The sequence below is a fragment of the Myotis lucifugus genome, unplaced genomic scaffold, assembly GCF_000147115.1.
Source record: "Myotis lucifugus unplaced genomic scaffold, Myoluc2.0 scaffold_117, whole genome shotgun sequence".
NCBI lineage: Eukaryota > Metazoa > Chordata > Mammalia > Chiroptera > Vespertilionidae > Myotis > Myotis lucifugus.
In genome coordinates, this window is record NW_005871165.1 from 2,648,781 (window position 1) to 2,659,426 (window position 10,646).

General features: G+C 43.7%; 2 protein-coding genes across 3 annotated transcripts; one reads left to right on the forward strand and one right to left on the reverse strand.

Moving 5' to 3' along the window:
• Positions 1-1,027: 1,027 nt before the first annotated feature.
• CUNH11orf1 (chromosome unknown C11orf1 homolog) lies at positions 1,028-5,207 on the reverse strand. Its single transcript, XM_014459871.2, has 4 exons — positions 5,076-5,207; positions 2,119-2,349; positions 1,564-1,630; positions 1,028-1,318 (listed from the first exon to the last, which is right to left on the reverse strand). Exons 1-4 carry the CDS (start codon positions 5,115-5,117, stop codon positions 1,143-1,145), a joined length of 516 nt encoding a protein of 171 aa, XP_014315357.1. The 5' UTR covers positions 5,118-5,207; the 3' UTR covers positions 1,028-1,142.
• Positions 5,208-5,541: 334 nt separating this feature from the next.
• Positions 5,542-10,316, forward strand: FDXACB1 (ferredoxin-fold anticodon binding domain containing 1). Of its 2 annotated transcripts, XM_023757923.1 has the most exons (5): positions 5,542-5,742; positions 6,029-6,183; positions 8,200-8,405; positions 8,546-8,704; positions 9,070-10,316. In XM_023757923.1, exons 1-5 carry the CDS (start codon positions 5,571-5,573, stop codon positions 10,247-10,249), a joined length of 1,872 nt encoding a protein of 623 aa, XP_023613691.1. In that variant the 5' UTR covers positions 5,542-5,570; the 3' UTR covers positions 10,250-10,316. The 2 variants fall into 2 exon arrangements, with proteins under 2 accessions (XP_023613691.1, XP_023613692.1); XM_023757924.1 differs by lacking the exon at positions 8,546-8,704.
• The last annotated feature ends 330 nt before the right edge of the window (positions 10,317-10,646 follow it).

Consider the following 10,646-nt stretch of genomic DNA (forward strand, 5'->3'; position numbering starts at 1 on the left):
CACAGGGACCAAAAGTGACTGTTGAGTCCTGAACCAGGGACCAAAGGTGACTGGGTTAAATGGAAACATTGACTTGATTAAATGATGGGATTATAGACTAATTTTGCTCTTGTTTCTTGCTAATTTTTTATAATAAAGTAAAATGAATATATTTTTTTTAAAAACCCAGAAAGTAGATAGGGATAGGAAAATTTATCATAAAGTTTTGAAGATGGGAGTTCATTATAATATTCTGTCTGCATTTGTATATTTTATTTTTTTTAATATATTCCATTGATTCTTTTTTAAAAAAAATATATTTTTTTATTGATTTCAGAGAGGAAGGGAGAGAGAAAGAGAAACATCAATGATGAGAATCATTGATTGGCTGCCTCCTGCATGCCCTACACTGGGGACCGAGCCTGTAACCTGGGCATGTGCCCTTGACTGGAATCAAACCTGGGACCCTTCAGGCCAGAGGCCGATGCTCTATCCACTGAGCCAAACTGGCAGGGCTCCACTGATTCTTTACAGAGAGGAAGGGAGAAGGATAGAGAGCTAGAAACATCGATGAGAGAGAAACATAGATCAGCTGCCTCCTGCACACCTCCTACTGGGGATGTGCCCGCAACCAAGGTACATGCCCTTGACCGGAATCGAACCTGGGATCCTTCGAGCCGACGTTCTATCCACTGAGCCAAACCGGTCAGGGCTGCATTTGTATGTTTTAAATTCTTTATGATAATAAAAAAGTTCTTTTTCTTTTTCTAGTCCTTAAGCGGAATGTTCATTAAGATCACATTAAAGTTACACTATCTGACCATGACTACCAGACTCATACCCAGAGAGCATCTAGGCAAATGTAACCTAAGTTATACTGAATTTTGCTCCTGATGGAAGGCAGGAAGGAGCAGACTGGTTATAGATTTGAGAGAAATAATTCTTTTTACTGCCCTCTTACAACACCCCCAATTATATAACTAATAGATGTAACCAACTCAAATTTTACATTTAAATATTGGTTAAAGGTGGTAGGTAGCATTTCCTGTGCTTTATTTATTCAGAGAGTGAAACTGTGCTATATGTTCTGACTTCTTAGTTGTGCTTAGAATGTGCTCCCTCCTGTATTCTGTTCTGGAAAAATGAAGCTTCTTATTATTTTGTTAGAACCTCAGACTCTGAAATGGGCAGTTATGATGATTACATACACACACAGAGTGGTGCTCAATTTGAGGTTTTGGATAGCTACGCATATAAGTTGACTTTTCTGTGCATTTGTATCGAGGTGGATCCAGCTCAGGTTGATGTCCTGGGAACCAGTGAGGCTCTCGCTTAAATCCTGAGGGAAGAGAAGAGAGAAGACAAGTGGAATCAGTCAATAGTAAGGAGACTTAGTAACCAATTTCATTAGTACTTCTGAGGGAATAGAGAGTGAGTCCTGTAGAATTCAGAAAAGAGAGAAATCATTCACTCATTCATTCATTTATTCACTCATTCAGTTAACTTTTATTTGAGTTCCTCCTATGTTCCAGGCCTTGAATTAGGTCCTGAGAATTTAAGAATTAAAAAGAATAGTCCACCTACTATGGTTTGAACGTGGCATTTTGTTATTGTAGCTTGTATCATATGTTGTTTCAAAGTAGTGTCCAAACTGGAAAGAAAAAGTTATAAATTAAAAATATAGGAGTCTACATCCAATATTTGGAAATAAAGGACACAGTGACATGAATTCTAACATGCTCTGCCATATTTTAGATTGACTAGAGGTCTATATATCATTACTCTATATCCTACTAACTTTCATAACCTTTTTATGTTTGCTTAGGAGACCTAAAAGGGCAAGGACCAGGGGAAAAGCTAGCCTGAGTCCGAAGACATTGTATATTTCTTTAGATGAACAAAATTCAAACAAGAAGAGAAAGAGTACTATCCATCTTTTTATTACCTTACAATAATGTAATATTCAACATCATAGTAAAGTGGGATAGGTATTCCAGCTAAGAACAGCTTCCCTCCCCAACCACTTCACTGAAAAGTATGAGAGATTTCAGCATTAGAAGTTATCAGATTCTTGCCTCTCAAATGGCCACTATTTCTTTTGCTAACAGAAGGAAACAAAGAAAAAGAAAGTTACATTACCTGGGAAGGCAAGGGTTTGGGCTGCATTATATTCCTTAGATCATATCTTTCCTGGTTCCAGTTGCCCATCAGGGTACGATTTGAATAGGCATTCTCATTAGTGGTGCATCTCCATCCATACTGGGAAAACTTGGACATATTATTCCAATCTGTCCACACTTCAGCATGGCCATCTGCGTTAATGAGGCTGCCATAGTGCGGGTTTGTAAGAAAACAGGAGAGGAACTCTCTCTGGGAAAAGATGAGAAAAGAAAAGCTTCTTACATAAATCAGAGAGCAGAAAAGGCATCCCCTTTTCACCCTTGGCCAAACATAATACAAGCACACCTTACTAAGAGTCTAGGCTTTCCTTCCAATTTGATTGCTATCATTGTTTCCTTTTTCCAGGTTCACAAGTCCTTTGACGTATCCTCTCAATCAGTAGTATGAATGACTATATAGATTAAATGCTCCCCCTCCAAAATACAGAAAAACTTTAGTAACCCTAATACTTTATACTAGCTAAATGTTCAGGTAATTTTGAGATGTGGGAATTTAAGAACTAAGAGTATTTCCCTGGCCTGTGTGGCTCAGTTGGTTGGACCATTGTACACCAAATGATGGTGGGTTCGATTCCCAGTCAAGGCACATACCCAGGTTGTGTGGTGGATCACCAGTCGGGTTGCGTGCAGGAGGCAACCTATCAATGTTTCTCTCTCGCATTGATGTTTCTCTTTCTCTCTTCCTCTCTCTAAAAATATAAAAGTATTGTTATAGTCAAAGAGAATAGGGAGAAGTGAGAACTGGAAAACTAAATAACACAATAAATGATAGTTTCCTTCCTTCTAGGACCAATTCAAATGCAATTATTCTACATGGCTTCCCTTGTCAACTTATTTGTCTCACACTGTACTTCATGTTCATATCTTTCTGTATTTATAACTGCTACCATGTGTCAAGAGTTTTTAAAAATATATTTTTTATTGATTTCAGAGAGGAAGGGAGAGGGAGAGATAGAAACATCAATGATGAGAGAGAAGCATTAATTGACTGTCTACTTCATGCTCCCCTCTTGGGAACCAAACCCACAACCAGGGCATATGCCCTGACTAGGAATGGAACCATGACCTCCTGGTTCATAGGTCGAAGTTCAACCACTGAGCCACACTGGCTGGGCTCAAGAGTTCGTTAAGTACACTTCCAATAGCCTATACTGGACTCTAAATCCCTGAGGACAGGATTTGTGTCTTATTATCACACTCTCTCCTTCTGCCTGACCTCTCAATCAACAGTTCTTTGAACATACCAGATGACCAATATCTGATTTTCAATTTGTAAGAAATCAAAAGAAGCCTACCCATTTTTATTTTTGGCGAAAAGAAAAATATAAAAGTCTGGTCCCTTGGCTTAGGAGCAAGACATTACCTTCCCTGAAAAGTAATTTGATCCTGAGGAGTTTATGTTGTTTGTAGATTCTATAGGAGAGTGACAGAAAACCTTACTCTTCTGGTCCATGTTCTTTAAAAGAAGAGATGTTACCAAACCTGGCCCTCCCAGTTCTTAAGCAGAGAAAGAATGTAGATCACTCGATCACCATGACCAGGTCACCACTCACCCACCTTTCCACAGGTAGGGACAAAGCCAATACTGTCCTCTCACATGATGTGCCTTTGCAAGACAGGTGCATGCACTGATGTCAACAAACAGCATAATGACTAAAGAGTAGCTGGTACCACAATGTTCAACAGGCTTAGTATTCAGGCTGCAGACCAAGGCGATACTGTCCTGGGGCAGTAGGACAGATACCATCATCCACTCAGTTTTCCACTCCTGGAACCTGGGGCTTATCTTTGACACCAATTCCTCTTTCAATCCCTTACATCACCTAATCATGAGGTCGTGTTGATTTTTTAATTAGCCCGCTATCCTCTATCCCCACTGCCAAGTTACAATTCAGATCTCCCTATCAGCCCTGGACTCTATGACTGCAAGAGCCTCCTGTTGACCTCCACGCCATCAGTCTAGTTCTCCAATCCTTCTTTTGTTTTGTTTTGTTAATCCTCACCTGAGGATATTTTTCCACTGATTTTTAAAGAGAGTGGAAGAGAGAGGGAAAGACAGAGAAAAACATGGATGTGAGGGAAACACATCGATGTGGTTGCCTCCTGAATGAGCTGCAACCTGGGCCCAGGCCTGGGAGGAACCCGCCACCGCGGTATGTGCCCTTGACCGGAATTGAACCGGGACCCTTCAGTCTGCAGGCTGATGCTCTATCCACTGAGCCAAACCGGCTAGGGCTTTCCAATCCTTCACACAAAAAAGCAGGGCTTTCGAAAATAAAAACTTGTGTTTTCTTCCTATTTAAAATGTTTCAGTGTCTGGCCCCTGTTTCAGAATAAGGTCCAGGCTATTGAAATGGCTTATAACGTTCTGTATGTCCTGGCCCCTGCTTAATTTTTCAGTGTCATCTACTATCTACTCTCCCTCCAACTACATTGCAGCCAAACTCAACTGCTCTGCGTCTCCATCATGCTTTGGCATATATTGTTCCTTCTGCCTCTTCACTCCTCTTGACTCCTCTTCACTCCCCTTAGCTTTCAACTCGTCTCAATGCCAGGGAATCTTTTATTATTTCCTTTTCTTCTTCTTTCTTTTTGTTTTATTGCTAAAGGTATTACAAAGAGTATTACATATGTCTCTTTTTTTTCCCCCTTGACCTACCCCCATTGCCAGGGAATCTTTCACTCCCCCCACCCCCCAAATGCTAAGGTTTCCCGTCTGTGTGCCCCGCGGGCACCCTGAGTCACTCCACTCCCGGCTGTGTCAGAATTGCCTCTGCTGCGCGTCCTTCCCCAGACCACAAGCTCAGCGACGCCAGAGGCCGCATCTGGGCATCCACACACGCATCTACCTAGCCGTGCTCACAGCGGCACACACTCATATTTCCTGAATGAACAAAAGGCAGGGGATGGGAGCACCTGGCGACATTCCGAGCAGTAGAGACAATGGCCGGCAGCCATTTTGGGTGAGACGAAGACTGTTATCAAATCCTGTGTGTCAGGAGCGAGCAGAACGCAGAACACGCCGACTTTAACCTCTCGGCGGCCCGAGTCCCGCCCCGCTTCCTTCACTCAGAACTCCCTCCCCCTCGGCCTCTCCCTCTGCGCTACCGACTGCTTGTGACCTCATGCTTGGGTGACGAAGTCGTTCGGGGCCCCCTCGGGCTCCGGGGATTTTATTTCAGACTCTCGAGGGCGTGGGCGGAGTATGGGGACGGCGTGGTCGGCGTCTCCCTTTGGCACTCATGGTTAGGTTCATCCCTGGATGTGGCTGCACTAGTTAGTCCAGACCACCAAGCGCTGTGGTGCGTCATCCACCGGCGACGAGCGAGGCGCCGTCAGCAGGAGCCCCGCGACGGAAGTGACGTATAACGGGCGCCTCCGAGGACGCGAGCGGGAGAGCCAGTTGAGGCCATGGCCCCTCGGCGCCTCCTCTTGGTTGGGGAGGGGAATTTCTCCTTCGCCGCCGCCGTGAGCGAGACCCTGGACCCGAGCACTAGTCTAACGGCCACCTGCCTCCAGCGCCCCGCCGACTTCGCGGGGGACCCGGCGGCCCGGGAGAACCTGCGGCGCCTGCGCGAGCGAGGTAGCGAGGCCCCCTCCGCGCGGCCCCGCCCAGCGCCGGCCCCGCCCAGCAATGGCCCCGCCCAGCAATGGCCCCGCCCAGCGCCGGGCCCCGCCCAGCGCCGGACCCGCGTGGAAAGGGTGGGGACGTGGGCACTCAGGAGAGGGTTGCTCCTGACAGTCCCGTGAAGATCCGCAGAAACCCCGCTCTGTGCCTAGACCGGGGTTGCTTCGCACGGTTCAGGTTAGGAAAGGGTTTTCCATGCTTCCAGGTCCTAAGACGTCCTCCTGTCTGTATTTCGTGCCAGGTGCAGAGATACGTTTTGGTGTGGACTGCACCCAGCTGGCAGGTGCCTTCGAACCGCACGGCAGGGCGTTCGACCGAATTTGTTTTAACTTTCCGCACTGTGGACGCAAAGCTGGAGTAGCTAGGAACAGGGAACTGCTTGCCAAGTTTTTCCGGAGTGAGGAAGGGAGAGCACGCACCAGGAAAGATGGACATGACATACGGCACTGGAACATTGTAGTTTGGGAAATCAGGCTCACGTGTGTCAATTACTGTGCTGGGTTTAGAGAGAATATAACGCTCCATAAGAATACACAGTCTCGTTGGAAAGGCAGACGTACAGTATCTGCCCTAACCAGTGGTTCTCAACCTTCTGGCCCTTTAAATACAGTTCCTCATGTTGTGACCCAACCATAAAATTATTTTCGTTGCTACTTCATAACTGTAATGTTGCTACTGTTATGAATCGTAATGTAAATATCTGATATGCAGGATGGTCTTAGGCGACCCCTGTGAAAGGGTCATTCGACCGCCAAAGGGGTCGGGACCCACAGGTTGAGAACCGCTGCAAGCAGTTTGGCTCAGTGGATGGAGCGTTGGCCTGCAGACTGAAGGGTCCCGAGTTCGATTCCGGTCAAGGGCATGTACGTTGGTTTCGGGCACATCCCCAGTGGGGAGTGTGCAGGAGGCAGCTGATCGATGGTTCTCTCTCATCAGTGTTTCTAACTCTCTATCCCTCTCCCCTCCTCTCTGTAAAAATCAATAAAATACATTTAAAAAAAAAAAAGGCAGAGGTATAACCCTGAAGGCTAAGTCAAAATACAGATTGTGTGCTCCTGGGTGTCTAAAGGGCAGATCACCTATTTTTGATCATGTAACATAATGGTAACCTGTGTAGTCTAAAGGTGAGGAGCATGGATTTAGGAGCCAAACTGCCTGGACTCAAATCCACGCCCACTACTTAATAGTCGTATGGTTTTAGGTAAGCTTACTTAATCCTTTTTTGCTTCCTCGTCTATAAACTGAGGATATTAATAGTAACTACCTCATAACATTATTGGGAATTCACCACAGTGCTTTACACCATCGATTTTCAGCCGGTGTCTGGCGGCAGGCACACTAGTATACCAAAACATGTGGCACAATTGCGGGTCTCTGGGTCACGGCTGTCAACAAACTTTTCACAGAGGCAATATTTCAAGTTAGTATTTGAAGTATAGAATTTTAATAGGCAGGAGGGGAGTGAAAAGAACAATTTGCTCCACCGGGAACTGTGACACAGCTGCAAGAATTTTTAAAACATGCAATGCCTCATTGTTTAGTCAGGGGCACTGACCCCTTTTCCCCTAGATCCATGGTCGGCAAACTGCGGCTCGCGAGCCACATGCGGCTCTTTGGCCCCTTGAGTGTGGCTCTTCCTAAGCCTTAGGAGTACCCTAATTAAGTTAATAACAATGTACCTACCTATATAGTTTAAGTTTAAAAAATTTGGCTCTCAAAAGAAATTTCAATCGTTGTACTGTTGATATTTGGCTCTGTTGACTAATGAGTTTGCCGACCACTGCCCTAGATTGTCAAATAAGAAAATGACAGCCAAAACAGTAGCCGTCCAGTGTGAATGAATCAAATTTATACCTATTTTTGTGTGTCAGATCAGCAAAAAATAAACTTTTTGGTGTGCCGCAGAGTTTTAGTAGTTTATGTGTGCCATAAGATGAAACAGGTGAAACATCGCTGCTTTACACTATTTACCAAAGCATATGGCATAATTGGAGGTCTCTTTGGGTCATGGTTGTCAACAAACTTTTCACAGAGGCAGTATTTTAAGTTAGTATTTGAATTTTAATAGGCAGGAGGGGAGTGAAAAGAACAACTTTCTCCACCAGGAAGAACAGCCTAATCAGTGAATCCTGTATAGGAACTTTGCAGACATTGACTTTCTATGGCATGTAGGTGAAGAATGCAAATACCAAGCTGGGTAACACTGGTCAGTCACTAGTGTCAGTTATGAGTTGAACATTGGATTTATATTCTAATTTACTTCCAGCTATTTTCTTTGCATGTTTCTTTGCCAATGGGTGTGACTAGATTTTAATTATTTCACAGCCAAACCATGTATATATAACTAACTCCTGTGGTTATTGCTACTTGTTTCTGATAAATGGCTGGTATTTTCTCCCCCCTCCCCCCATTAGCTGTGCAGATGTTCTTGCAGAGGAAGGAGAAGTCCATGTGGCATTGTGTAAAGGACAAGGTGGGACACCTGCTGATAATCCCACAAGAGAATGGCACAACAGTTGGCAAGTGGTTGCCATGGCAGCTCTAGGTGGATTTATTTTAAGTGATGTGCATCCCTTCAGCTGTGAGGCTGTGCCAGGGTACAAGTGCACTGGTTATAGGTAAGTAATAACAGAGGTCTAAGTCGTTTCAGCTCTCTCACTAATTATTAAAAAAAAGCTTGTAGGTTTTCCTGATTCAGTCTCAAATACTTGCTTTCTTTAACAATAACAGACTTCATACTTGGTATCTATTTTGCCAGGAGTCAAGATAAGTCATTTCATGTAGAAGGCGCTTTGAACCATATCTTCACCCGGAGCTTACCCTTTAAAGGTTCGCAACCAAGAATCTTCAGGGTCAAATTGGGTGACCAGTGGTTTTCTTTTCCAGAACCAGAAGCACTTGTAGGAAAGTTGAACAGGTAACTGGTATTTTACCAGAAATTACTTCTATCTCTAACTGTATCCTGATTGGCCTGATGGCAACCATATACTGAATGGATGCTACATATACTGTTAATGATGTTGGTGCTCTGAATACTTGTCAGTCTGGCCTACATAAGCCTCTTTAGAACTAAAAATTTTCTGGTATAGTGTATGGACGGTGGTTGTCAGAGTTCTGAAACACATGATATTTCTGTTTATGGTTGATGATTTCGTTGTTTCTTCAGAATCAACTTAAGGATAATTCTTTTCTATTTAGCTATTTGCACTTTATATTCTAACTACATTGTAATTATTTACTATTTTAAGTTTAAAGGGTTATTTTGTGTTTGTGCTTACACAGGGGTTTCCTAAAAGCATCTTCCTGTCATCCTATCAAAACCATAAATGAGAAACTGATCTCTGAACTGGGCAAAGCTTTCACTCTAAAAAGGCTGAAGTGTCCCTTCCCTTTGCTGCCACCTGAAGAAACCAGTGTTCTCACTTCCTGGAACTGTGACATTCTATCAACTGTCTTTTGGATTCATCTCCTTGAGGATAACTCAAATTCTGAGTCCCTGACTGGTGGGACAACAGAAGACATGGAGGACTTTCTAGTGTCACTTTCAGAACTTAGCTTTCCCAAGAGCCCTGGAAGAGATGGTGAGGAAGAAGCTCATGAAGGAATCTATGCCCAAGCCAAGATCTGGCTTAGACCTTCTCTCCTAGTTCATGTTCAGACTGTCATTCAAGCACCAGACTTCCTCCCAGGTTCGTTGTACATCCTCAGTGGACCTGTCTTTCAGAAGTGCCACATCTTACCTTTCACAATGCCAGCGTTCCACGAGACTTTATTTATCCTTGGGATTAATAAAAATCCGAAGGATGACTGTCTTCAGTCACTACTGAACCACCTGAAGGGCATTCTAGGTAGCCTTCTGATGCAGACATTGCTGGAGGGTTCTAAACTGAGCAATTCAGTAGAATTTGTCTTTCAACCAAATGGGAAAGATTATATGATTAATGTGAAGTCTCATAATTTTGGCCCAGGTTGTGCCAAGGATCTGAGTATTGGGTCTGTTACCACATCTGTTCCAAGCAGTATACATGAAGAACAGTGTTTTGTGTTTGTGTCTATAAACTTGGACCTATTAGCCATGCTTGTCTGGGGTATCTCTGACTGGAGGATGTTGTGGACCTTTGATAAACGTTTTCTGAAGAATTTTGTCCCTGAGAAAATAGAACCCTTTAAAAGTTATTCCCTATATCCTCCAATCTATGTGCATGATATTAGTTTTTGGTTAGATGAGAAAAAAGGATTTGATGAACTAGAGTTTCACACTGTGGCCCGAGCAGTGTCCCAAGACACTGTCATATCCATACAATTCCTTAGTCGTTTTCAGCATCCCAAGACTAAGCAGGTCAGTCTCTGCTATAGACTGACCTACCAGACCTGTGACAAGGCCCTTACCCAGCAGCAGGTAGCATCAATGCAGTCCCAGTTTAGGAAAGAGATTCAACGACTACATCTGACACCTCGGTAGTTTGGTAAATTCATTTCTGCAGCATGATCCTTATGAGTATGAGATGAAAAAACTCATTTGTAACTGGGCATCCTCTCTGGACTATTTTTTTGTAAAATCTTTTACCTTGTGACTGTTGACTCTAAAGGTACCTTGTGATTCGATTACTTAAACTTATAGACTATAATGTGATTGGAGACCTTTGGAGTTGTGCAGTATTTTGATCCTGAGTAATGACTAGGAAAATAAATCAAACATCATCATGTACTTTAGATGCTCTATTGCTAAAGAGGCAATAGAACTTGAATGTCTCATCAAATATATATAAACTAGAGGCCCAGTGCATGGCTTCATGCACCAGTGGGGTTCCTTGGGCTGGCCTGCACCCTTTGTAACTTTGGGACCCCTTGGTAGAATG

What these genes read in the sequence shown, in the direction of transcription:
- CUNH11orf1 (XM_014459871.2), bottom strand. Translation starts at nt 5,117, where the DNA reads ATGGCTGCCGGCCATTGTCTCTACTGCTCGGAATGTCGCCAG. An exon ending in ACTGCTCGGAATGTCGCCAG is followed by an intron (nt 2,350 to 5,075) that starts GTGCTCCCATCC and finishes ATCTTTTCCCAG; the next exon opens with AGAGAGTTCCTCTCCTGTTT. An exon ending in AATGCCACGTTCAAACCATA is followed by an intron (nt 1,319 to 1,563) that starts GTAGGTGGACTA and finishes CTCTTCCCTCAG; the next exon opens with GATTTAAGCGAGAGCCTCAC.
- FDXACB1 (XM_023757923.1), top strand. Translation starts at nt 5,571, where the DNA reads ATGGCCCCTCGGCGCCTCCTCTTGGTTGGGGAGGGGAATTTCTCCTTC. An exon ending in TACAAGTGCACTGGTTATAG is followed by an intron (nt 8,406 to 8,545) that starts GTAAGTAATAAC and finishes CTATTTTGCCAG; the next exon opens with GAGTCAAGATAAGTCATTTC. An exon ending in CTTGTAGGAAAGTTGAACAG is followed by an intron (nt 8,705 to 9,069) that starts GTAACTGGTATT and finishes GTGCTTACACAG; the next exon opens with GGGTTTCCTAAAAGCATCTT.